Here is a 27,230-nt window from a genome sequence, read left to right on the forward strand (position 1 = left end):
TGGCTGGAATGACTTAGAACTCAGGTATTTATAACTTGTTTTGAGTGGGATTGAGAAGTGGAGAAAGGAAGATGGAAGGGGGAAGAAAAAAACTGGTGGCAACAAAACATGGCAACAAAAACAGAGATAGGCTTCCTTTAAGTTGCTGGAGTTTCCTTTACCAATTTGAAGTCAGCTAAATCTTAGATGACCCGGGCTTTGTGGCTCTGGCCTCTTAATCCTACTATTGCAGACTCCCTGTAGTGGCCCCTGACACTAAGAAAGGGAGGGCAAATCTGAACCATTTATGCCCCGGGCTCAAGCCAGAAGCCCTTCTCTAGCAGAATCATTGTCTTGGCTTCACAAACTGGATCTTTCATTGGCTGGTGCCTCTCCTCTGGCTTGTGAACTGCTTAGTTCTGGGGTGAAGGGGTAGGGGGGAGGAGGGGAAGAGAGAGAGAGAGAGAGAGAGAGAGAGAGAGAGAGAGAGAGAGAGAGAGAAGAGAGAGAGAGAAAGGAAGGAAGGGAGGGAGAGAGGGAGGGAGGGAGGAAGGAAGGAAGGAAGGAAGGAAGGAAGGAAGGAAGGAAGGAAGGAAGGAAGGAAGGAAGGAAGGAAGGGAGAAAGGAAGAAGAAAGAAAGGAAGAGAGAGAGAAAGGACAGGAAAAGTTAGGTTCATAGGTCGACACTCAAGCACTAAGCCACACCAGCCAGGCCTTTACTTCTTTTTAGTACTTACATGAGCCACCCGTCCCTTCTGGGAATTCTCCCTTCACTGGCTTCCTGGTTTTGCTCTTTCCTTTCTAACTGCCTGGCTTCATCTTCTTCATACTCTAAAAATAGATATTCCCCATAGTTCTATCCTTAGCTTCTCTCTCCTCTCCCTCCATCTTCTCCTGTCTCATTGTACTTTCAATGGTGGTTTTCACCTCCATATGAATAACCCTCAGATATTTATTTCTAGTCATGACCTCTCCCAAGCATTAATTCTTATTTATGTTGCTAAGTTGAACATTCTGTGGTTTCTACTAAATATCTCTGGTGCACCTTAGATTCAACATGTCTAAAACAGACATCATTGGCTCCCATCCTTCCTTGCGTGTCCAGACCCAAGTCCTCTTTTTGATCAGGGTACCACCTTATTTCCTATTTCTGAGGTTCAAGATTTGAGTCTTCTTTTTTCTTGAAAATTGTACAGAGCCCAGTCTTGCCAATTCTATTTGCTTTGTCACTTTTGAACACATAATTTCTATTCTATTCCCACTATCTTCATGCGAATCCAGCTTCTCATTACTTCTCACCTAAACTATTGTAACAGCCTCCTGATTGGGCTCCCTGCCTATGTTGTATGTTTTATTTATTTATTTATTTTTAAAAATATATTTTATTGATTTTTTTACAGAGAGGAAAGGAGAGGGATAGAGAGTTAGAAATATCGATGAGAGAGAAACATCGATCAGCTGCCTCCTGCACACCCCGCACTGGGGATGTGCCTGCAACCAAGGTACATGCCCTTGACTAGAATCGAACCGGGGACCTTTCAGTCCACAGGCTGATGCTCTATCCACTGAGCCAAACCAGTCAGGGCCTATGTATGTTTTATATACATCATCACTAAAATATAACTTTGTGTCCCTGGCTTGAAACCCTTCAATGGCTTCCCAGACCTACAGATGGCCCACTTAGTTTGGCATTCAAGGCCTACCTGGTCTGGTTGCAGTCTATCTCTCCTGACTTATTCTCCTACACACTCTTTGCTTTCACCGTTGCTCACTTGCTCTTTTATTTCCTTCTGCCAAACTTTTGGTCATGCAGCTTCTTCTACTGAGAATTCCTTCTGTTCGTATGTCCACCTGTCAAAATCATATCCTCATTGCAAGGTCAAGGCCAAATACCATCTCACCTTCCAAGAAAGCTTCATTGTTTCCCATTCCTGATCCTGTTAAGAAGTCATCTCTCTTCCTCTTCTTTGAGCACTCTATATCTTTCTCATGATCCTTGTCACATACTGGATTGCTTTGTCGTATATCATTCATCTTCCTTGAGGGTAGAGTATGTGTATTCTTTACCTTAGGATCCCCCATAGCCCTCCAGTAACTTTCAAACTTTGTAGAACAACCCACATTAAGAAATACATTATAGCCTTAGCTGGTATTTCTCAGTGGTTAGAGCGTTGGCCCAGGCACCAAAGGATCACAGGTTTGATTTCCAGTCAAAGACTTGCAGAAACCTGGGTTGCAGGTTCAATCCTCAGCCCCAGTGGGAAGCATGTATGGGAGACAACCAATCCATGTGTTGACACATCGATGTTTCTCTCTCTCTCCCTCTCTCTTTCACTCTCTCTAAAAATAAAGATCAATGGAAAAAATATCCTCGAGTGAGGATTGGCAAAAAAAAGAAAGAAAAATTTATTATACATTGTGACCCAATACACACGCAGACACAAACACACACATACGTATACACACACCACTTCCCCCCAAACCGAAAGTTTCAATACTTACCCTTACAACATGCCATGAGATTTATTTTTATTCAGTACTCACTAAATCAATTTCAAGTCCCATTAATAGGTTGTAATCTGCGTGTTGGAAAATACTGTTCCCTCGTGTGAATGAGTAGTCCTATCTGTCTGTCGCCTCTAAGCCACCTGTTTTTTCCATCTCCTTTAATGAGAGCCAGAAGAGCATTTAAACAGTTGGCTTTATTTTTTTCTCTCTCTCTTGGGAATAGGCTATTATGAAGTTATCCCTTTATCTCATTATAGTGAGGAACGATTTTGTTTTCCTTTTTCCTCTCAAGAGGATAAAATACTGCCCTGCCTAGTGCATGCTGGGAGTGGTGGGTATTCAAGCCCTCCTTCACAGTACACCTGTAGTAATTCTGTACTCCTGCAGCCTTGCTTCCAGGGAAAGATGACACCTTCTTTCAGGCTGGTATAAGCTTTCCTCTATTTCAGCAGTCTCCACCTGCCAAAGCAGAGGCTGGGTCACAACTTGATTATTCTTCCTGCTTTTAGGCTGTGTTTTGGATGTAGAGGAGATCACTATAGAATACAAAGTGAATGCTCTCTTCTTAGCTCTGAGTTTTCACTTATACATGAAGCGATGTTTCTAGACCTTTAGATATATTGGAGTGCTAGCTGCCTATAGCAAGTGTGTCCCAAGTCACTGGCCATAATCAGGTACCTGGGCTCTGGTGTATCTTTGGGCTATGTTTCATTTGGCATGTGAGCAATGAGGGTTTGGAGCTGAAGTTTCTGTCAGAACTTGGGTCTCATCCAGATTTTTAATTCAGCTATTTTCTTTCCCTTTTTTTTAGTGACAATAGAATTTTATTAGATTTATTTTTAATCATTTTTTATTTTTCAATTACAATTGATGTACAATATTATATTAGTTTCAGGTGTATATCCCAGTGATTAGACATTATATAACTTACTAAATGATCATCTCAATATATCTCATACCCATTTCACAGCATATATAGTTATTACAATATTATTGACTATATTCCCTATGTTGTATTTCACATCCCCTTGACTACCAATTTCTACTTCTTAGTTCCTTTACCTTTTTCACCCATCCTTCCAATCCCCCTCCTGTTTGGTAACCATCAAAATGTTCTTTGTATCTATGAGTCTGTTTCTACTTGGCTCTTTCATTTATTTTGTTTTTTAGATTTAATTGTTGATAGATATGTATTTTATTGTTCTTATATTTGCTTTTTTCTTTACTCCTCCTCCTCCTTCTTTTTAAAAATATGTTTTTATTGATTTCAGAGAGGAAGGGAGAGGGGGAGAGAGATAGAAATATCAATGATGGGAGAGTCGTTGATTGACTGCCTCCTGCATGCCCCACACTGGGGATTGAGCTTGCAACCTGGGCATGTGGCCCAACCAGGAATCGAACCGTGACCTCCTGGTTCATAGGTCAAAGCTCAACCACTGAGCCATGCCAACCAGGCTGCTGCTGCTCTTCCTCCTTCTTTTCCTTCTCCTCCTCCTCCTTCTTCAAGAAGACCCTTTAACGTTTCATATAATACTGGTTTGGTAGTGATGCATTCCTTTAGCTTTTTCTTATCTGGGAAGCTCTTTCTCTGTCCTTTGATTCTAAACGATAGCTTTGCTGGGTAGAGTAACCCTTGTCTTTCATCACTTTGAATATTTCTTGCCAATCCCTTCTGACCTGCAAAGTTTCTGTTGAGAAATCAGCTGACAGTCTTATGGGTAACTAACTGCTTTTCTCTTGCTGCGTTTAAGATTCTGTCTTTAACCTTTTGCATTTTATTTATGATGTCTCTTGGTGTGGGCCTCTTTGGGTTCATCTTGTTTGAGACTCTCTGCACTTCTTGGACTTGTATGTCTATTTCCTTCATCAAGATAGGATAGTTTTCTGTCATTTTTTCAAATAGGTTTTCAATTTCTTGCTCTCTCTCTTCTCTTTCTGGCAGCCCTATGATGTGAATGTTGGTGTGCTTGAAGTTGTCCCAGAGGTTCCTTACACTCTCCTCATTTCTTTGGATTCTTTTTTCTTTTTGCTATTCTGATTGGGTGATCTTTGCTTCCTTATATTCCAAATTGCTGTTTTGATTCTTAGCTTCATCTACTCTACTGTTGATTTCCTAGTAATTATTCTTCATTTCAGTTTGTGTATTCTTCATTTCTGACTGGTTCTTTCTTATGCTGTTGAGGTTCTCACTAAATTCATTAAGCATACTTATAACCAGTGTTTTGAACTCTACATCTAGTAGATCACCTGTCTCCATTTTGTTCAGTTCTTTTTCTAGAGTTTTGTTCTGTTCTTTCATTTAGGGCATGTTTCCTTATCTCTTCATTTTGGCAGCCTCCTCTGTTTGTTTCTATGTATTAGGTAGAGGTGCTACATCTCCTGGGCTTGGCAGCATGGTCTTATGTAGTAGGTGCTTTGTAGGATCCAGTGGCAGAGTCTCCCCGGTCACCCAAGCTGGGTACTGGAGATGTACCTCTGTATGGGCTGTGTACACCTTCCTCTTGTAGTTGAGCCTTGACTGCTTTTGGCATGCCAATGGGAGGGATTTACTCTCAGGCTGATCAGCTGCAAGGACTGGCTACAACCATTGACCACCAACAACTGTGGAGGATCAGTTGTGTAGGGTCCCATCGCACAGAGCAGGACTGACTTCAGGACAGAAAGCTGTCCCTCCAGTTCTTGACCTGAGTTTCTGGTGCCTGCTGAGTTCGCCCGTTGAGTGTGTTGCTTGTGGTTGGGTGGTGCTTTGATGTGGTCTGAAGCTGTCCACTGGGTGGGCTGGCTCTGGGGCCTCCTGGGAGGTGGACAAAGTCAGCTGCTGCCTGTGCTCTGCCTGGGGTCACCCAGCATGAGCTACAAAGTGATCTGCAGATGGCTGCTATTTGTGCTGGGCTTGGAGTTGCCCAGGCAAGGCCAAGAAAGCTGTGAATCAAGGCTGGCTGCTGCTAGTGACAGGCCTGGGGCCACTTAGTGAGAGGCATGGAGCCAGCTGAGGCCAGATGCTGCTTGTTTGGGAGATTTTAGGAAAGTCTGAAGCACGATGAACCAAGATAGCCATTTGTATGGAAAAGCCACTGGAAACAGTTTGGTTAGGCCCATAAGTTGATGGGGCCGGTTCCCAGGGAATCATCAGGATTGGGCAAATAATGTGAGCCAGGATGATGGAGACTCACATATGGTGCCTGCCTGCTGGCTCTATGGGGTAGGGCTCAGAAAAGGGACAATAGCCTCTGCTGTCTGGGAGAAAGCTGCCCCTCCAGCTCTTGCCCTGATCCCAAACACTTCAGTTCCTCCCCGTATATCTCTGGTGCCTTTCGAGCTGCTTCCCCAGTTCTGGAACTCAGAGAAAGTGAGTCTAAGTCTGTTCATGGGCCTTTAAGAGGAGCCTTTAAGAGGGGCTGCCTGGAGCTGCCTCTGCCTCACTCAGCCTCAATCCCCTGCTGGATTTTAGAGCCAGAAGTTATGGGGACTTTTCTTCTCGACATCAAACCCTGGGTTGGGAGGCCTGGTGTGGGTCTAGCACTGCTGGGAGGCCTGGTGTAGGGCTTGGACCCCTCACACCTCAGAGGGGACCTCTGCAGCTGAGATACACTTCCCAATATTTATCCACCACACGTGGGTGTGGGGCCAGCCATTCTGCATCTCCACACCTTTACCAGTCTCAATGTGACTTTTTCATATCCTTAGTTATAGGACTTCCATTCAGATAGATTTCAGGCAGTTAGTTTTGAATGATGGTTCTTCCATAGGTTAATTTCTTTTTTGTTTTTTTTTGTTAATTCTCACGGGAGGATGTTTTTTCATTGATTTTTAGAGAGAGTGGAAGGGAGGGAGGGGGGGGAGAGAGAGAGAAACATCATTGTGTCAACACGTGGATTGGTTGCCTCCTGCACATGCCCCAAGTAGGGCGAGGAATTGAACCTACAACCCAGGTATGTGCCCTTGACTGGTAATTGAACTCTGACCCGTCAGTGTGTGGGCCAATGCTCTAACTCCTGAGCAACACAGGCCAGGGCAAGAAACAAAATCTTTCTTAAGATCCCCATGTGCTTGTCCCATCTAGACATGGTTTTTGTGTCACAACCAGTTTTAGATTCTTTTTGGAGAGCAGCTTTACTGGCCTGAAATACCACAGTTTTCCTGGACTTCTCATGTCTGGTATTTCACTGTTTCTGAAGGCTCTGCCATGCTTTCATTTACTCATCAAATATTTATCAAGTACCCATTGTGTGCCTTGCACTATATAAATTATGTGCTAGGGATATACCAGTGAGGGATAGCTCTTTGCCTTCAAGGAGCTCATATTCTGATGGAGAAGACAGACAATAAGTATGTTGACAGAGATATAATCAGTGTCAGGTCACTGCCTGACTAAGTGCTATGAAGAAAAATAAAGCAGGATAGCCCTGGCTGTTTGCTCAGTGGTTAGAGTGCTGGCCCACAGATGCAAGATTGTGGGTTTGATGTCTGGTCAAGGCATGTACCATGGTTGCAGACATGATATCCAGCTCTGGTTGGGACATGTGTGGGAGGCAACCAATCAATGTTTCTCTCTCTCTCCCCCACCCCCTCCCTCTCTTAACCTCTCTCTAAAAAAAAAAAATATATATATATATATATATATATCCTCAGCCCAGCTGGCGTGGCTCAGTGGTTGAGCGTCAACCTATGAAGAGGTCACAGTTCGATTCTGGGTCAGGGCATATGCCTGAGTTGCGGGCTGAATCCCTAGTGTGGGGCATGCAGGAGACAGCCAATCAATGACTCTCTCTCATCATTGATGTTTCTATCTGTCTATACCTCTTCCTTCCTCTCTGAAATCAATGAAAATATTTATATCAGATGAGTAAAATAAAATATAAAACATAATAAAATAATAAATAAAATAAAGCAGGATAAGTTGAGCTTAGAGTGATAGCAGAAAAGCTAGTCTGGAAAGCCTTCTCTGAGGAGACCTTTGAGCCAAGCCCCCAGTGAACTAGCTCTGTGAATAGCTGAGATTAGAGCATCCACAGAATAGCATATGCAAAGGACCTGAGGCTAGACTCCACTTGAGGTGCTTAAGGCAGCCAGGGTGATTGGGGTGGATGGAGTCAGTGAGAGGGAGAGTGTAGGAAATGAGGTCGGAGAGAGAGCCAGAGGCCAGATGATTTAGGACCTTATAAACTAGATCTAGTATTTGGATTTGAACTTAAAGATGGAAAGCCATTCGAAGGTTTTGAGCAGAGTAATGACATGTCCTCATGTATATTTTAAAAATATCATTGTGGCTTGCCATGTGGAAAAAGACTGTAGGGGGGAAGGCATGAAGCAGAGAGAACACATGGGAATTACAACCACAGACCAAGTGAGAGATAATAGTTACTTGAACTCAGTGGTGTGTCGGTAAATGTTTACAGGCTCTCTGAGGGGGAAAAAGGACCCTGATATGTAATGTTCGCTGATTTCTATGGTGTAAGTACTCCCACCGTGGTGATTTCAAGCTACAAATGTGTTGTCACTGAAAGTGGAGGTGGAAAAAGACGCATGATCAGCGCTCACGAGCCAGTGCAAGCCAGCTCCAGCATACCACTGCCGGAGCTTGTGCCTTTAGCCCAGTGGTTCTCAACCTTCCTAATGCCGCGACCCTTTAATACAGTTCCTCATGTTGTGGTGACCCCCAACCATAAAATTATTTTCGTTGCTACTTCATAACTGTAATTTTGCTACTGTTATGAATCGTAATGTAAATATCAGATATGCAGGATGTATTTTCATTGTTACAAATTGAACATAATTAAAGCATAGTGATTAATCACAAAAACAATATGTAATTATATATGTGTTTTCCGATGGTCTTAGGCGACCCCTTTGAAAGGGTCGTTCGACCCCCAAAGGAGTCGCACCCACAGGTTGAGAACCGCTGCTTTAGCCTGTGGTGGATTTGCAGGGAGGGTCTAGGTTTGTCTCCATTTTCTAGGGTAGATGGAAATGGTACTGTTTTTAGAAAAAGAGGGTATGGAGAAGGTTATGAGAGGGAGAGAGTCAGTTTATAAAGTCCATTGTGATGGAGCCTGGAGCCTTGCAAAATAAGCCTAGATGTTGGAGCTTTCAGGAGCTCTGAACTCTCAGATCCTTTGAAAGTGGAGCTCAGCCCAAAACCTCCCTGCAAACAGGAAGCTGGTTTGAGTTAGAACATAAAATAAAAAGCAGCTGATGCCCCTGAATGTTTTTCCCCTCCTCTTCCTCCTCCACTGAGCCAAAGGAAATTGCCCCCCCATCCCCCTTGGATAGCTAGTTGCTCAGAAAGCCGAAAAAGCCAAAACCAACAAATCCTTTGAAAATAGCCAAGTTTTGAGCCTAGGCAAACTCCTGGGTTTCCTGGCCCAGATGTTTGTACACTGCTGAGAATGCTAGGAGGAAAGTGACTGGGGAACACAAAGGTGCCAGGGATCAGAGTCTGAAACCCAGGCCCTGCTGAAAAAGATGGTCTGCAAGAGGGTTTCTCACACTGTAGCTTCCAGCCATTTTGTAGGTCATGAAATCAGTAAAGTGGGCCACGACTAGAATTATTACTATTTAATTTATTATTATTTTTTGTTGTTGTTAATTCCACCAAAGGATATTTTTTCATTGATTTTTAGGGAGAGTGCAAGAGAGAGGGAAAGACAGTGAGAAATAGTGATGTGAGAGAAACACACCGATTGGTTGCCCCTTGCACGAGCCCTGACCAGGGCCCAGGCCGGGGAGGAGCCTGCAACCAAGGTACATGCCCTTGACTGGAATCAAGCTGGGACCCTTTGGTCCACAGGCTGACGTTCTATCCACTGAGCCAAACTGACTAGGGCCAGAATTATTTTTTAATGAAATAGAATACATAGAAAATAGAGTGTTACATTACTTATTACATACAGTTCTGCATGCAATAAGAGTAAGTATTGTTTTGTGAAACTTTTTTTCAGTTTTAGCACATACACACACATACATGTGTCGTATATACTGGGTCATGAGGTAGGATGTGTTTCTTGTTGTGGGTCATGGTCAAAAACCTTTGATAAATACTGGTCTTTAGGCTCTGTGTAACTCACGTCTCCTTCCTGCTTTAAACTGCTAGTGAAAGATCCAAGCTAGTTTCAGAATCAATTCTCTATGGAATTGGATCATCTACCCACAAAACACCTACCCAAATTCCTGTCTGAGGGAAGGGAAGCTGAGAATCAACAGACTCGTGTGGTTCTTTGGGACCAAGCTGAAGCAAAGGGAGGGATTGATGCAAATTTGAATCCAAAAGATTTGTCTGAAATCAGATTAGCTTGAAGAAATTAAGATTGAGCAGCCTTTTATCTCAACTGCACTTGATTTTATGACCATTCCCATCTATGTGGGCAATGTGGCCTCAGGCTTCTGTCTCTCTTTTCTGCAGTAGGCAGTTGGTACAGCAGGAATGTTTCTGGGCACGCCTCCCTCTAGGATAGCCAGAGGCACAGTGTCAGGGTAGGGGGTGGTGCCCTGAACTGAGTGTCCCCCCCATTTCCCTGGGTTATTTTGTGCCCTGTGCTGCCAGTGCCCTGTGCTCAGCCCTTTCAGAAAGGTGGCTGGGTAAGTATGGAAGAAGGCATACATTAAGGTACAACACTATCAAGAATGTGTTGCCCTTAAAAAAAAAGACTGTATTGAAGGTCCATTTCTATATCAGGAAGGACGTTGGTATTAAGGAGAATATAACTACCATGCCTGCCAGTGCTTTGACAAAACCTCAGATATGTGGCCTTCTGGCCAAGTGTCAGTGATTTCATATTGTTGTCAGAGTGACCAATGTATATGTTTGCTGTGGCTGAACCAAGAAAGAAGACATTTGTAGATTTCTACAGAAATTATGATTCCATGAAAGATTTTGAGGATATGAACAAACTAGTATCTTGCAGAGTGCAAAGTGATTTTCAAATGTAAAGAATTTCTTTGGGTTGAATTCCATGGAAGTTTGTCACTGAACTGTGTTCTGAACTATGAAACATGAATATTGGGCATGGAATAGTTTTTCATATATAATTATACCTGATATAATTATATATATTTACATATATATATATATATATATATATGATTTTTTAAAAATTGATTTCAGAGAGGAAGGTAGAGGAAGATAGAAAGATCAATGGCAAGAGAAAAATTATCAATTGGCTGCCTCCTGCATGCTCCTTACTGAGGATTGAGCCTGCAATCTGGACATGTGCCCTGACTAGGAATCGAACCATGACCTCCTGGTTCATAGGTCGATGCTCAACCACTGAGCTATACCAGCCAGGCAGAAATAGTTTTTCTTGATAAACAATTAACAAATTTTAAAAATGTGTTGAGTAGGCTAAAATTAGTATACAAGGTTTGGTGCCTCAGACTGGCCCAAGGACAATTGGCAAGTGTGGTGCTGGTGCTCTAGAACTAGACTGCCTCTCCGTGAGGAGACTGAGAATCCATCCACATCTCCAAGAAGCACAGAAGACTCTTGGGGACCCTTCTGGGAAATAAGTTTTAACTATTATGTCCCAAGATGTGGTTTTTGGCAGTCACAGGGCATTTCTTTCCAACTTAATTTAAACTAAAATAGTCTTTCGAGATAAGAATTTAAACAGGCCCTCTAGGAGTAGTTTGACTTCTCCAGTTGAGACCGTAAGAGAGGAGTGACCCTAAAACTACCCTAATTGGTTCTGGGCTTCCCGTCTCTAGAAACTGGCCTGGACTAGGAGTAGATCACTCTGCCACAGATATGAACACCCATCAAGTGGTTCTGGTTCAGATTGCCCTCCGAGGGCCTCGGAGACTCTCTTAGCAGAGTTCAGTCTAGCTTGTTTACTTGACCACTCAAATCAGAAACCCATTCCTCTGAGCCAACGCCAGTGCAGGGAGTCCAGACAACACTAGAGACTGGACTAGAGTGACAAGCAAGACATTCTGTAGCAAGGGGTAAGGTTCAGTGACAAGCAAGAGGCTTACAGGGTGATCTGAATTTCACATGGCATCATCTGGCAGGAAGATAGTAAACTGTTTGAGGTTAGTTCAGTGTGCGCTCTGGGGGCTGCAGACGTGTGGGGTGACAATAGTAGTGATGAGAGTGATGGTGCATATCTTGTGTGAGCACTTGACACATGTTTCCCTTTCATCTCCGTGGGAGTTGTGGCTTAATGATAATAATTAGAGTACTCCCAGCATCTGTGCTTTGCAAACACAGCATTAAGCCATGTTTCTGCCTCCTGGGCTCATAGTCTGTATGAACTGGCAGACATTTGGGTGGGGGCGGAGTCCTCTGATGAAGGGGAGAACGTGATGGAATGCAAAGATCAGGGATATTATTAGTCCCCTAATTGATACCTAACATTTTTCTGGCCCTTGGTAGATCAGAGTGGCCTTTCTTTCATGCCTGCCAAGTCATGAAGATCAGTGATCTCTCCTGAGTATCATCTACCCAAGAGCCAGTCTGGGGACCTAAGGCTTTATCTTGTAAACGGAGCCTTTATGGATTGGGGGAATGCTTTTTCCGCTGCTGCATGAGCAGAACTTAACCCCTTCATTTTCATTCCCGTGGTATCAACAGATTGAGCCGTGTTAAAAGGCAGTGGTGCACACTGGCTTTTTCCCATGTGATCAGGCGGCCTGGGAGCCTGAAAGAGTCAGTAGCCCATTCTCTTGAAGACAGGGGCATTAGGAAAGTAGTACTACAGGATGGTCCCGAGTACCTTTAATACTTCCTTTCCAACCCCACTCTGTCCATAATACGTCACTTCTCTGTCTTGCTCTTACAGGTGACCTTGGAAAAGGTGCTTGGAATAACAGTGTCCGGAGGCAGAGGACTTGCCTGTGACCCCCGGTCTGGTTTAGTTGCCTACCCAGCTGGGTAAGTACCTTGGAAGAGGGCTTATTGCATGGAGAGTTCCTAGCCATGCTAAACTAGTTGGGATGGACAGGGGTTTTCTGGTGTCTTCTGGGAGATACATCCAGGTGAATGTTCTGGTGCCATTTTTGTAAAGGAGTTATAGCGCCAGGTAAAGGCTCTAGCTTTTTGGCTATCCATTCCCACCCACACATATAGATTGAAATTTTATATTATATACAGCTCCAAATACCATCTTTAATATCTACCTTGTAGTAATTTTTAAAAACAGCTTTATCGAGACATAATATATATATATACCACACAATTCACCTATTTTAAATGCACAACTCAGCCTGGCTGGTGTGGCTCAAATGGTTGAGCATCGTCCCATTCACCAAGAGGTCGCTGATTCTATTCCTGGTTGCAGACTCAATCTCCAGTAGGAGGCCTACAGGAAGCAGCCAATCAATGTTTCTATCTCTTTCTCTCTCACTCTCTAGACAAAAATCAATAAAAGCATATTTTTAAAAATTAAAATACACAATTCATTGGCTTTTAGTATAACCTCAGAGTTATGGAGCCATCATCACAATCAATTCTAGAACACACTCATCACCCTAAAAAGAAACCCCATACTCTTTAGCAGTCACTCTCCATTTCCCCCTAAGATCTCCAGCCTTCAGCAACAACTAATCTATGTTCTATCTATATAGATTTGCCTATTCTGGATATTTCATATAAATGGAATCATACCATACTTGGCCTTATGTGACTTTTTTCATGGTTCATACATGTTGTAACAGGCATCAGAACTTCATTCCTTTCTATGGCCAAATAACCTTCCATTAAAGATAAAGTACCACATTCTATCTCATCAGTTGATGAGCATTTAACCATTGTTTCCACCTTTTGGCTATTATGAAAAATGCTGCTCTGAACATTTGTCTACTCTAGTCACTTTGAGAGATGTCAGTGCTGTTAAAGTAAGAAACATTCAAGCCTGTAAAGAATTTTTGTGAGTTTATTTGAGCCAAACTGTTCACAATTGCCAGGAAGCAGAATCTCAACGTATTGAGATAATGCTCCAGAGAATGATAGTTTTTCACCTATTTTTAGACATTATAACCAAAGGAGGAGATGTAAGTGGGTTACATGAAATCCGTTGGTGATAGATTAGGAGGCAGAGAAAGCAAAGCTGGGAAACATCTGGGGTTGGATAAAAAGAAAAATGATAGACACATGCTTCTTTTACATAGGTGGGTACAGGATAGTTAACTTTCAACAATTAACATGAAAACAATAACATTGAGGGAATCTGTGGCCTGGGCCCTGGTACCATTTGTTGTGTCCTGAGGGGTCTGGAAAAAGGGAAGTTACAAGTTACCCTGACATTCCATAGGTATGTTATCTTAGATGCAAAAAGACAGTAGTCTCAGTAAAGATCAAAACTTGATCTTAATCAGGGAAGATACTGGCCTAGGACATGACTACCCACCATAACTTGCTTTTTAATAAAAGGTTTTAATTTCAAATAATCCTTTGTGGTTTCTTTAGGTCTATGAGTTTGCAAAGCTGCCACGCAAGCCTCCTCTGAGTTAGTCATGTCAGCCTTTGGCCCCTTTTTGTCTACAGTGCCATGGAAGAAAAGTAGGGTTCTGGGCTGTTCTTTCCCTTGCTGCCTTTTCACTCCTCTGCTGCCACAGGCAAGAAGCCCTCAGCCATCATTTCTTTAGGCTTTTGCAAAAGTGTTTCTTTTGGAGGCTTGGGGCCACTCCTGCTTCTGGTTCTGTCAGCCTCTTTTCTTTGCTCCTGGGCACAGGAACAGAAAATGGGAAGTCCACTACTCTCGAGACCTCTCTTGCCCCACCCCCAGATTGGGAATGCCAAGTTCTCCAGTGTGAGTTACATAGTGTGAGTTGCACAGTGTAGGTTTTGTACCAGATATGATTTTTATGTACCAGATATGATTTTCATAGTTTTATTATTCCGTCAAAAAAGCTACCTTATCAAGAACTTATTCTGTGCCAGGCACTTTGTTAAGCATTCTACAGGAGTTATTTTATTTATTGCTCAGAGCAGCCCTGTGAGGTTGGTACTATTATCGTCCTATATTTTAGAAACTAAGCTTCAAAGAGCTTAAGCAGTTCACCAAGGGCACACAGCTAGTGTCTGTATTGGGATTCCAACTCAAGTAGTCTTGACTGTAGAGCTCTTACTTTTTTTTAAATCCTCACTCGAGGACATGCTTATTAATGAGAAAGAGAGAGAGAGAGAGAGGAGAGAGAGAGAGAGAGAGAGAGAGAGAGGGAGAGAGAGAGAGAGAGATATCAATGGATCAATGTGAGAGAGAAACATTAATTGGTTGCCTCCCATATGTGCCCTGACTGGGGATGGAGCCTGCAACCTTTTGGTGTACAGGACTACGCCCCAAACAGCTGAGCGACACTGGCCGGTGCAGCTCTTTTAAAATGGGGGAAGACCACATTTTCTGCTCATTTTTTAAAGCTGCCTACTTACCATTTGAATGAGAAATGCCCATTTTATGGTCATCTCAGTCTATGCCAGGGAGACTTCTGCCCCTGGGTTCTGGGTCAGTGTCTCTCCTGAGTGACCCTCTGACATTTGCTATCTGGTGGGGACGCTGTGGGAGCTACACTGGCTTTATACCCTGCAGAGGCTGAACTGGCTTCCTTCTCGCCCTCTCGAAGCAAGTTGATAAATGACTTCTGTTGCTGGATACCCTGTGCAGCCTGCCTCAGGGGAATTCCGCTCGTGCCTGCCTCTGCCTGGGAAAGCTAGGTTCCTTCTTGTTGGAGGTGGGGCGGGCTGGCTAGGAAAGGCCTGGGCTTCTGCTCAGTGCATGCTGAGCCCTGTGCTCTGCCCTTGGAATTGTGGAGCCCTGCTCCCCCTCTCATCCCCATACACCCCAGGCCTGGTGCCTTTAAGGGTGTGTGCTTCTGTTTAAGGGCAGGCCCCAGCCTGGATCATGTGCCTGCCAGTCATTATCCTTCCAGGCGCTGCATGGAAGATCCCTGCTGTGACCCTGGTAGATTTCCTCAGTGTGCTTGTCTTGGGCCAGCCTTGAGCAGTGCCCCAATCTACTCCCTGACTTTTTGATTTCCTAGAACTTTAAGTACTCTCTTTGCAAGTGGCCCCTTTCTGGTTGTTTAGTTTTGCTCTACGCTGGAGCTCCCTGATGTGCCTCTGGAGCATCTGGGGGCCACCAAGCAGCTTCTTTTCCTCCCTCCCTCCTCTCTTCTCTTCCTATCTGGTGATCCTAACACCCCCACCCCACCCCCACTCTCTTCTTCTGACTGAGCTTGTTCTAGGAACAGCTCAGGTATCCTAGAAACAAGAAGAGAAACATACACACACACACACACACACAGATCACACACACAAAAAGAAGAGAAACCAAGCTCAGAAATTTCTCCCAGAGGCCTAGAGGCAATTATCAAACCAAAACAAAGTTTTCTGGAAGGAAATGAAACAGCTCAGGGAGGGTGGAGTAGAGGAGGATGTGTGTCAGGCAGAGGTGGGCTGAAGTCTCTGAGCAGAGACCCGTCAGTTTTAGCGGCTCCAGCATCTCTTCTCCAGAGTTCTCCTTTTCCTGTTGTCTTCCCCACAGGAAGGCTACCCCTCATCTGTCACACTTTAAGCCCCCTGCCCTAGGAAACCAGGCTGGTCCCCAGATAGCCCCTTTGAATACTAGTTTAGTTGAACACCCATAATTGACTTGGGCCCCTTCCTTAGGTGGCTCGGTAGAAGGTTCAGGGGCTTTAGAGCCTACTATAGCCCCTATTGCTACTGTGAAGCCAGGCAGTTTGAAACCGGACACAAACGGGTCCAGGCCGCCTGTCACTACTTGAGCCAAATTAAACTAAGACAAGGTTGAACCATATATGAGCTATTATTCCAATAATGCCGGCAGTATGGAGAGAGCAGCAGGCCATCCTGTAAATTCTGCTGTAACCTCCCCTACTAGCCGACTGATTAGATATGGATAAGGAAGAAAGGCTACATGCAAGGGAGGCAGGAGAAGGGCTGCAAGATCTGTGGCCCCTGTGTCTCCTTCCAGGATTTTGAAGTCAGATAAGAGGGTAGTTAATTCTCTTAATTCTCTAAAAAACAGCTCCTCCCCTTCCTGGAACTGGAGAATGGTCAGCATTCCTGGGGCAAACACCTTGAGGGGGTCAGCGTCCAGGCACAGCAGCCAAATCAAAAACTATCTCATCCTTGGTTTGTTCTCAAAATATATTTTCTTTTTTGAGTAATAGGTCTATCCGGGCTTCGAGGCATCTCTTATTTTTTCACAGCCCTGTTTTTCCCCTTGCAATACAACCTTCAGTTTCCCAGGGTCTGTAAGAAAACCCTATAGTTTATAAGTTTGTAAATAATCATTAAACAACTGTGGTCCTATGCTTGTGGAGTGCCCTTCCCCCTATCAAGTTCTGAGAAAGGGTTTCTCTTGTCCCCCAGTGCCAGGGCCTGGCCTGGGTGAATGCTATGAGCCGAGGAGCTACTGGAGTGTGAAGTGTCCTGGAAAGGTGACTGGCCCTATCCTAGCTAGGAGAGGAAACTCAGCTCTCCTGAGAGGCCCTTCAGTTACTTAGTCCGTGTTGGAATTTATGCTGAGATCCCCAGCTTCAAAGCACTGGACCAAATGTGAAGCCACAGAATTTGCTTCTGAACTGTGTTCTAGTGACATCTGAACTGAAGGAGCATAGAACTACCTTCTTATTCTCTGTGGCAAGCCCTGTGTAGGGGCCATGGAGAGACTGGGTAAACCTGAGAGGAAAGGATGCCTGACTTGGTGCCTTGAGGGATGGGAATTATGCGAATAAGGTATATAGGGTCTTTGTGGGGTTTAGGTTCAAGAAGGGCAAGCAAACAATAAGCATATCTATATATATAAAAACCTAAGTGACCATTATGACCAAACAACCAGTCACTATGACGTGCACTCACCACGAGGGGGCAGACGCTCAACGCAGGAGCTATACCCTGGTGATCAGTGCGCTCCCACAGCCAACCTCTCGCAGCCGGCCAACCTCCCGCTGTCCCTCCCCCCTGCCAGTTGGCCCCAATCAGCCCTGATTGGGACTAGGCGAGACAGGCCCCATCAGACTGATTGCCGGCCAGACCAAGGGACCCCACCCGTGCACAAATTCGTGCATCTGGCCTCTAGTAGACAAATAAATGAGCAAGATAATATCAGAGAGTGATGAGTGTTCCAAGAAAATAAAACTGGGTGATGGAAGAATCAACATGTGAAGATTGACACCAAAGTGTTCCCAGTGGAGGAAACCTCAAGTGCAAAGGTCCCAAGGAAAGGAGGAATACATTCACTTGTCTGAGGAGCTAAGTAGCATGGTGGCTAGACCATAATGATTGAGAGGAGGAGGCTCAGACACTGCCACTTTGACTTGGCTTGTAAATCTTGCAACTCACAGATTCACCTCTTGTTCTAGAAGAAAATATGTTTAGAGTCCACAGAAAGAAGCGTAATGGTAGCTCTGTACTGGTGGCCATGTTATTTACTGGGTTATTACTGTGGATGAAAGGGGCCACATGCTAAGTTATGATGGGTACTCATGGCCTAGCCCTAGGCTGGTATCTTCTCTGACAAGGTCAATCTTACCTTAACTGAGCCTATTGTCTTTTTGCATCTAAGATAGCATACCTGTGAAATGTCAGAGTAACTTGTAACTTCCCTTTTTCCAGACCCTGGACCCCTCTGGGCACAACCAAATACGCTCGCTAGCCTGGGTGCCAGGATGGAGACCACAAATTCCTTCATTGTTATTGTTATCATGTTAATTGTTGACTGTTAACTATCCTGTACCCACCTAAGTAAAAGAAGTATGTGTCTATCATTTTACTTTTTATCCAATTCCAGAGGTTCCCCCTCCTCTACGCTTTGCTTTCTCCTGCCTCCCTAATCTATCACCAGTGGATTTCATGTAACCCAGTTATGTCTCCTCCTTTGAATGTAATGTATAAAACAAGGGGAAAAACCACCGTTCTCCGGAGCATTATCCCAATCCGTTGAGATTTTGCTTCCTGGCAGTTGTCGACAGTTTGACTCAAATAAACTCACCAAATTTTTTTACAGGCTTGAATGTTTTTTACGTTAGAATTATTAAGCCTTTTCTCATGCCTTGGTGGCGGTGGGGTGGGGGTGGGGTTCATAAAGTGTCCCAGAAACAGATGCCTTGGGTCTCATGGCCTAAGTGGGTTACTTATTTGGAAAGCTTTGGAGTCCAGGTATCTAAAGAGGACCACAGCCAAGGATGCACTAGGAAACAGCCTAGACCAGGGGTGGGCAACCTTTTTGTGAGTGCGTGCCAAAACCAGCAAAATCTCTGACTCAAAATTCTTCTGCGTGCCAACCCTAATTTTTTGATATGCACAAGCTACTACTTTCATCCATCAGGCTACTCCTATTACGAGACTTAACAAAATTCATCACTGAGAACAAAGATTCACAAGCATATATGGATGAAACCAAAACAGTGGTTGGATCTAGGAAGGCAGGGAGAGTTAAGGCAGAGGCATTGAAATTGCTCTTCCCCTCGCTCGTCAATCCATGTCTATGGTCTTTAAGATAATTTAAAGAGCATCTGGGGGCCACCATGCAGCTCCTTTTCCTCCCTCCCTTCTCTCTTCTCTTCCTATCTGATGATCCTAACACCCCCACCCAACCCCACTCTCTTCTTCTGACTGAGCTTGTTCTAGGAACAGCTCAGGTATCCTAGAAACAAGAAGAGAAGCATACACACACACACACACACACACACACACACACACACACAAAGCAAAGAAACTAAGCTCAGAAATTTCTCCCAGAGGCCTAGAGGCAGTTCCCCTGCCTCAGATAATTAGTTATTTATCTAAGATGCACTTACACTGAATTTATCTGAAAAATAAAGAAGTCGATATTAAGGAAAAAATTGTAAATGGAAGGTTATAAGAGAGGGTTTCGCGTGCCAGCGAAAGTTACTGGCGTGCCATGTTTGGCACTCGTGCCAGGGGTTGCCCACCCCTGTCCTAGACTCATTATCTATTAGAATAATTAAAGCTATAAGATTTCCCCTTTGGGGGTGAATCTGGAGGGACAGTTTGTAATTGCACACCTTGATGAGGACCCTAATGAGTCACCGGTGTCCAGGAGGTCCTATATGGGATGCTGTAAGGGTGCCTGCTGACTCCCTGATAGCCCTGTCCTTGTGACCTTCTTCAGTCTCACAACAATTCTTTGAGGTAGATATTATTTCTGTTTACAGATGAGGAAATTGAGGTTCAGAGAAGTTAAGGAATATGCTCAAGATCACACAGTATGCTAGCAGACAGGTCTTTCTGACCACAGTTTTCTTGTTTCCATCATTATGTTGCCCTCAAACATCAGTGTGTCTTAAAAGCCTGAGATATGGAGAATCTGGACCTGCCCTAGGTCCCTAGTTCACAGGCCTGCTACTTAAGAGGTTCCTTGGCAGTCAGGGCTTTGAGAGTTGATAGCTAGAAGCATAAATATTTATTCACTCATTCAGAAATATTTATTGGGTGCCTATCTTCTAGGCCCTGTGGGTGTAACAGTAAATAAAACATAAAAATCACCTTCACAGAGCTGGTAATCTACTGATGAAGTTAACTGTGTAGAGTATTGATGTGTGTTATGGAAAAAGTCTAAGCAATGCGCATTGAAAAGGAATGGGGAATACGGGGCTGTGAAGCTGTAATGTTAAATAGGGCTAGAGAGTGACATTTGAGCGAGGTTTGAGGGACCTTTGGTGTGTGAGAGTCACCTGATTGGTCTGAAAGAAGAAATTGTAAAGCACAGGGTCTCTGCTCGAACCTTCTATGTCTTGCTCCCTGTGTGTGCTGCTGCATTCATTGCTCGTCCCAGGGTTTGTTTGTTTCTGCCTTCTGGAGGATGGAGAGTGGTAGGAGGCAGATCGTGTGGGAATGCTGGGCTCTTTGTGATGGCAGCAGGCCTGGACCTGCCCAGGGGAGGGGGTTGTTGAGGGTTGGCTTTTTCTGATTCAGAGAAGTTCCTGGGCAGAGAGCCCAGCACCTGGTACTGGTGCTCCATGTGACTCCCCGGCTGAGGCCCGAGGGACTGAGGCCTTACTGTCTTTCTGTGGGAGTGAGCAGTCTCCCCACACCTGCACCCTGGGGTTCTGAATTACGGGACTCAGCTGGTTGGGCCAGCTCAGCCCTTGTCATGTTGAGGATTTCAGCCAGCACTGCTGCCAGGGCCTGTGGAGATGACTGCCTGCTCTGTTGGGCTGGGTCAAAGGACTAGGAGGCCAAGGGCCAAATATCATGCAGACTGAGCCCCACCCTCTCTCCCTAGCAGACTGAGGAGCTTGCTCAAAGGTTAAAGAAGACTGAGAAGACACCCACACAGTGTTTTGTTGTTGTTAATCCTCACTCAAGGGTATTTTTTCCATTGATTTTTTTTGTTTGTTTGTTGAGAGAGTGGCAGGGGGAGAGAGAGGGAGAGGAGAGAAGGGAGAGGAGAGAGAGAAACACCGCTTCCCATAACCACACCCCTCAAATCCTTCCCCACTGTTTTCTTTCTCCTTCTCTCCCCATCTCCTAACCTTTCCTGTTCTCCTTTCCTCACTCCTTTCTCCCTTTTCTTTTTAAATGTATTTTTATTGATTCAGAGAGGAAGGGAGAGGGAGAGAGAGAAACATCAATGATGAGAGAGAACCATTGATCGGCTGTCTCTTACATGCCCCGCACTGGGGGTTGAGCCTGTAGCCCTTGACTGGAATCAAACCCGGGACCTTTCAGTCTGCAAGCCAACACTCTATCCACTGAGCAAAACCAGCTAGGGCTCTCCATTTTCTTTTTATGCCAACTTGCAGTCTCCTGCTTCCCTTTCAGAATGCCATGTCAGGAGGAGTTCTATTTATTTATTTATTTTTTTCCCCCTCACCCGAGAATATGGCTTTTTAAAAAATTGTTTTTGAGAGAAACATCATTGTGAGAAGCATCAATCGGTTGGCTCCTGTACACACCTCAACTGGGGATCAAACCCACAACCTAGGTATGTGCCCTGACTTGTAATCAAACCTGCAACCCTTTGGTGTACGGGATGATGCTCCAATCCACTGAGCCGTCCAGCCAGGGCTATTTTTCGTGTTTTTCTTTTTGCGGGGGTGGGGGGGGGGGGAGAATCACATCTTTATTTTCATTAACTTTTAACTAACATTTAGCATTTCCTTTTTTTATTTTTTTCAATTATAGTAGACAGACCTTGTTATATTAGTTTCAGGTGTACATCCCAGTAATTAAACATTATATAACTTACTAAGCGATCATCTCATATCTAATACCATTTCACACCATACATAGTTATTACAATATTATTTACTATATTCCCTATGCTGTACTTTACATCCCTATGACTATTCTGTAAAAACCAATCTGTACTTCTTAATCCCTTCACCTTTTTCACACACACACACACACACACACACCAGGGCTGGGAACCTGTAACCCAGGTACGTGCCCTAGACTGGGAATTGAACCGAGACCCTTTGGTGCACGGGCCGACACTAAACACTGAGCCACACCGGCCAGGGCCCACATCAGTGCTTTTGAGGTCTGTTCTCTTGAGAGGACCTCCACAAGCTGGGCACAGGGGGAACTTTGGATGTCTTCTCCACATTCTGCCCTCACTTCAACATCTGCATTGTTGTCCCCACAGGTGTGATAATGGGTTGTCCTCTTTATTCCTGTTTACAATTTTGGCCTCCCCCTCCCTTCCTCATCTGATATGTTGTGTGTAGGTCTAGGGGGCTGGGGGGGGGGGGCGGTGCAGCTCCTGCACAGTACACATGTAGGTGTACATGTGGGAGGCCTCACCTCTCTTTGGAGCACAAATGCTTGACACGTGTAGATCCAAGCCTGTGAACCAGCTATACGTCCATGACTTGTATGGCCCAAATCGTGTACTCTTTCTTCCTGTACCCCTTCCTGGGCTATGTGTGAGGATTGTGGGAAGGTCTGTGTCCCAGCTGCCCTTTCTGAGTATGGCCAGAGACGGTACTGGTGTTTAAGGACCCCTTTCACCCTCATAGGGCTGCAGAGATAGGCCCTTGTGGGCAAGGAAAGGAAGCAAGAAGAACAGATTGCAGAAGAAAACAGTCACTTGCCCTCTGTGGCAAGCGGACCCTCTCTGCTGGGTGACTGGAATTCCCAGGTGGCCTGGGAGCTCCTTGGGGAGCTGTGGTTTGGTGCTTAGTCTGTTGTCTAACTCATCTCCCCAGGTGTGTGGTCGTGCTATTCAACCCCCGGAAACACAAACAGCACCACATCCTCAACAGTTCCAGGTAAATGGTCTGGGCCCTCAGAGAGCAGCCCCTCTTCCTGTGGACTGGGATGAGGGCACCGCCTGGGGTCTCTGCGACTCTTGGGACTGGGACCTGGTTGGGCCCCAAGGCCACAGAGGGGCATGCCACATGTGCCATTGATGTCTGCCAGTCTTGCCTTTTGAGGGAACTGTGAGGGAGCAAGGCTTAGGCCAGGCTGCCAGTGGCCCTGAGCCTGCCTCATCTCTTGCAGGAAAACCATCACTGCTCTTGCCTTCTCCCCTGATGGCAAGTACTTGGTCACTGGAGAGGTGAGTGAGGAGAAGGGGCTACAGTTCTGTGAAGTGGGTGGGTGGTCTGCCCTCAGCCGAGAGCTACAATTCTAGGCCTAGTTAGGGCTGCTGCCACTTTGGCTTCCAAAACAGAAGCCAAATCCTGGTGTTTGCTACACCTTAAAACAGTGGTTCTTAAGCGTCAGTGTGCATCAGAATCACCTGGAGGGCTTGTTAAAATGCACAGTGGTAGGCCTAACCCCAGTTTTTGATTCTGTAAGTTTGGAATGGGGCTCCAAAATTTGTATTTCTAACAAGTTCCCACATGCTGATCCTGCTGGTTTGGGAAGCACTTTCAAAACCACTGCCTTCAAATATTCCTTGTCCCCAGCGGCCCCCTGCTGGGCACATGAGAAATACCTCTTCCCACGGACACAATGGGGCAGAAATAGGCATGAACAGAACAGTAGTAGTTCTCAACCCTGGCTGCCCATAGAATCACTCAAGGAGCTTTGAACGAATACAGAGCTGTAGACCCTCACCCGGAGATATTGAACGTAATCTGGGGCCATTTTCTCCCTGATACTTACTGTTGTCCCGAGACATTTGTTGTTTCCTCTCTACCTTTGCCCTGTACAGCACTCTGCTCTTGACTCTTGGCAGAGGTCATTAGAGAAGATTGTATCCAGTAGCTGAGGAGGCGAGGGCCCCCACTTTGAAAGGCTAGTGGGGTCTTTATGCTTCTGGCCCTCACTTCCAGTTCTCGCCTCCCTGCAGAGTGGGCACATGCCAGCGGTGCGGGTTTGGGACGTGGCTGAGCGAAGCCAGGTGGCAGAGCTGCAGGAGCATAAGTACGGTGTGGCTTGCGTGGCCTTTTCCCCTAGCGCCAAGTACATTGTCTCCGTGGGCTACCAACATGACATGATCGTCAACGTCTGGGCCTGGAAGGTGAGTGGGCTGGGTGGGCTGGGCTGGCAGCCTCATGAGGGTTCCAGGGCCCGTTGGAGAGCCAGGAAGATACTGACCAGAGTCCTTTCATTCTACTCTGCTAATCTCAGTCTCATTCTAGAAAATGGTCTGAAGCAGGAAAGAGCAACTATAGCCAATCGTGTTGGTAGAAAGGGGCTAGCTTCATGCCTTTGAGGACCTCCATAGGAAATGAATCTCTTCAACTCCTCTGAAAAGGGATTCTTTATCCTCCCCCTTTTTTTTCAGACCAATAAACCATGAAAAGAAAGATCTTTTCTTTTTTTCAAAGCTCCAAGAGGCAGGACCTTGATTCTCCCTTTGGCTTTCCCTCCAGAAAAACATTGTGGTAGCCTCTAATAAGGTGTCCAGCCGGGTGACAGCAGTGTCCTTCTCTGAAGATTGCAGCTACTTTGTCACTGCAGGGAACCGACACATCAAATTCTGGTACCTTGATGACAGTAAGACCTCAAAGGTGAGATGCTGAGGCTGGAAGTAGCCAGCAGGGTCAGGGCCTGCTCAGCCCACCCCAGGAGACCCTGCTCCATTGGGGCCCTTCGCTGTTTGCTCGGCAGCTGTACAGAAGTTCTGGATGAGCTAGATGCTCTCAGGACCACGGGGTAGTCTCAAAGAGCAAGGGGGCCTAGTTTCTAGGGGCAGGCTCTGGGGGTAGGTGGGTGGGCAACAGTGATATGTCTCCACAGGTGAATGCCACTGTGCCCCTATTGGGCCGCTCAGGGCTGCTGGGGGAGCTACGGAACAACCTGTTCACCGATGTGGCCTGTGGCCGAGGGAAGAAAGCAGACAGTACCTTCTGCATCACATCCTCAGGGCTACTGTGCGAGTTCAGTGACCGGAGGCTTTTGGATAAGTGGGTGGAGCTGAGAGTAAGTACCCCTGGCCCAGTTGGTTGGGGCTGTGCATGTAATGGCTCAGGTGAGAATTGATACCTGTGGCTTATACCAGTGGCTGAGCCCTCGTGCATGCAGGAGGGGACCCCAGGAGAGAGAAGCTCCTCCCAGTTTCAGCCTATGGAGATCTGTATAACTGCCTCCTCTCTGCTCTCTTTCTGTCTGTCTTTCCCCTGCTTTCCTCTTCTGCTCAGAACACAGACAGCTTCACAGTAAGTGATGCCTAGACTCTCCTGTCTTTCTCGTGCTATTTCCTTTTCTTTGCTGGGCTTTTCCTACTTTGTTTTCTTTGCCAAAATGTCCAGTATCTTAGGAGGGTCCTTGACTCCCATCCCCCAAAGGGCACATGACTGTGGGCCCTCTGGCCACCTGCTGCTGGAGGGAAGGGCACCTCTAGATAACAGCTGATGGGCTCAGGCCAGAGCAGCTGGGCTGCTTTTCCTTTGCCGGTGCCTTGGTTAGTCTCTCCTCTTGGCAGGTGATTGTTGAGGAGGGGTTGGCAGGTGGCCTCTCCTGACCTGAGCCCCTCTGCCTGCAGACCACCGTGGCCTACTGCATCTCTGTGAGCCAAGACTACATCTTTTGTGGCTGTGCTGATGGCACCGTGCGCCTCTTCAACCCCTCTAACCTGCACTTTCTCAGCACCCTGCCCCGGCCCCATGCCTTGGGGACAGACATTGCCAGTGTCACTGAGGCCAGGTGAGCTCTGTGGGCCCCCTGCGTTCATTCACAGCCTCATGCTGTGCTCAGCCTTTAGGGAACAGGTGAAGAGTATCCATGCCCCTAGGATAACCAGAAAATACCTCTGTAGACAAACCAATTTGGGTTTATTGGTACTTGTTGCAACCAAGGAGAAATGGGGAGTATCTCAGTAAGTGGGGGCTGTTTTAAGCGTAGGGGTATTGTAAGATTTGAGATATATGTGAGGTGATTTTAGAAAGGTTCAGAGGTTGAAATTTTGCTCTGGTTGGATGCTGTCAGGAAGTGGGGGCAATTCTACAATTAGGCATCCTAATAATTTTTACCTTATGAAGTGGGACTAAAGCTATAATTGGTAAAGCAGCAGCAGTCAATCCTGATAGACAGGAAAGGGTGGTGTTTGGTTATTTTGTGGTTTGCCCAGTGATCTTGTTCTTATCTCTGTCAGACACAATGGCAGTAATCTTGTTTTATTTTGCTCTGCCATGGCCATAGAGTGGCCCTGTCTGACGTTGGTGTTCTGTGACATTGTGTTCATTGGGAGAACACCACGGCCCCGTAGCTAGTGCCAGGTCAGCTCCCAGCTGCCGGCTGTCAGGGGCTGCTTTGTCTTTCTTAGGCAGCTGCTTTCAAACCTGCGGGTCTGGAGAGGGCTCCCATGCCCTGCTCCTTCCGTCATGGGTTAGCTTCTGTTTTCATTCCTTTCAGTCCTTCATTTTATCAGCTCCTCACTCACCAGTTTGCTTATCCTCTTCCCACAGTCGCCTCTTCTCTGGAGTGGCCAATGCCAGGTATCCAGACACCATTGCCTTGACCTTTGATCCCACTAATCAGTGGCTATCTTGTGTATACAACGACCACAGCATTTATGTTTGGGATGTAAGGGACCCCAAGAAAGTGGGCAAGGTGTACTCGGCTCTGTATCATTCCTCCTGCGTCTGGAGTGTAGAGGTACGTGGGCTGGGATGGCTTGAGACAGGCCAGGTTTGCTGGGATGCCATTGTGAAGACGGGAAAGTGGGATCCCCAAGTATAACGTTATGCTCCCACTGCCTCCTTGTTTCTCTAGCAGCATCCCTGTACCTCCACCTTTCTTCAGATGTGTCCTGATGATTGAGCTTGCATTTTATGCTTCTGTATCTTAGGCTTCTTCCAATGTGGCCCTGTCCATTCTTAGCTTTGTCTTGTTCAAGGCTCAGTGATTTTGGACAAATTAATGAACTTGACTGAACTTGTTTCCTCAACTGTAAAATGATGTACCTGATTCACCTAATTGTTCTGAGAAGTAAATGAAATAATGTTAAGTGGGAGACATAGAAGAGTCCCTGGCATATAGTAGGTGCTTGGTTAATGTGCTTTCCCTTAGTGAACATCTAATAATTATGGCTTGCTTACTATGTGACAGACACTAGGCTAAGTCTTGGCCAGTGAGATTATCCCTTTAATGAGATTATTCCTTTAATCTCATTCCCTTTTCCCTGGGCGAAGGACTGCTCCCTACCTGGAGACCTGACTTGGTTCCCTCTGCCCCTTCAGGTCTACCCAGAAGTGAAGGACAGTAACCAAGCCTGCCTCCCCCCCAGTTCCTTCATCACCTGTTCCTCAGACAACACCATCCGCCTGTGGAACACAGAGAGCTCCGGGGTGCATGGCTCCACCCTGCACCGAAATATCCTCAGCAATGTGAGCCCTGAGGCCTTAGGGCCCCCACTCTCTACTTAGTA

General features: G+C 45.8%; 1 protein-coding gene across 4 annotated transcripts in view; it reads left to right on the plus strand.

The window, feature by feature from the left end:
• The window catches only part of MAPKBP1 (mitogen-activated protein kinase binding protein 1), a 57,586-nt gene that overhangs the window by 18,478 nt on the left and 11,878 nt on the right, over window positions 1-27,230 (plus strand). For 2 of the 4 annotated variants that reach the window (XM_036298218.1, XM_036298238.1), the window contains exons 2-11: window positions 12,264-12,355; window positions 22,618-22,680; window positions 22,913-22,970; window positions 23,709-23,879; window positions 24,235-24,372; window positions 24,602-24,784; window positions 25,003-25,020; window positions 25,347-25,507; window positions 26,269-26,458; window positions 27,043-27,189. In XM_036298218.1, coding sequence (XP_036154111.1) covers window positions 12,264-12,355; window positions 22,618-22,680; window positions 22,913-22,970; window positions 23,709-23,879; window positions 24,235-24,372; window positions 24,602-24,784; window positions 25,003-25,020; window positions 25,347-25,507; window positions 26,269-26,458; window positions 27,043-27,189 — 1,221 coding nt within the window. The remainder of the gene's footprint in view (window positions 1-12,263; window positions 12,356-22,617; window positions 22,681-22,912; window positions 22,971-23,708; window positions 23,880-24,234; window positions 24,373-24,601; window positions 24,785-25,002; window positions 25,021-25,346; window positions 25,508-26,268; window positions 26,459-27,042; window positions 27,190-27,230) is intronic. The other 2 variants (XM_036298228.1, XM_036298247.1) reach the window with 2 other exon arrangements.

Source organism: Myotis myotis, unplaced genomic scaffold, assembly GCF_014108235.1.
Source record: "Myotis myotis isolate mMyoMyo1 unplaced genomic scaffold, mMyoMyo1.p scaffold_m19_p_1, whole genome shotgun sequence".
Lineage (NCBI taxonomy): Eukaryota > Metazoa > Chordata > Mammalia > Chiroptera > Vespertilionidae > Myotis > Myotis myotis.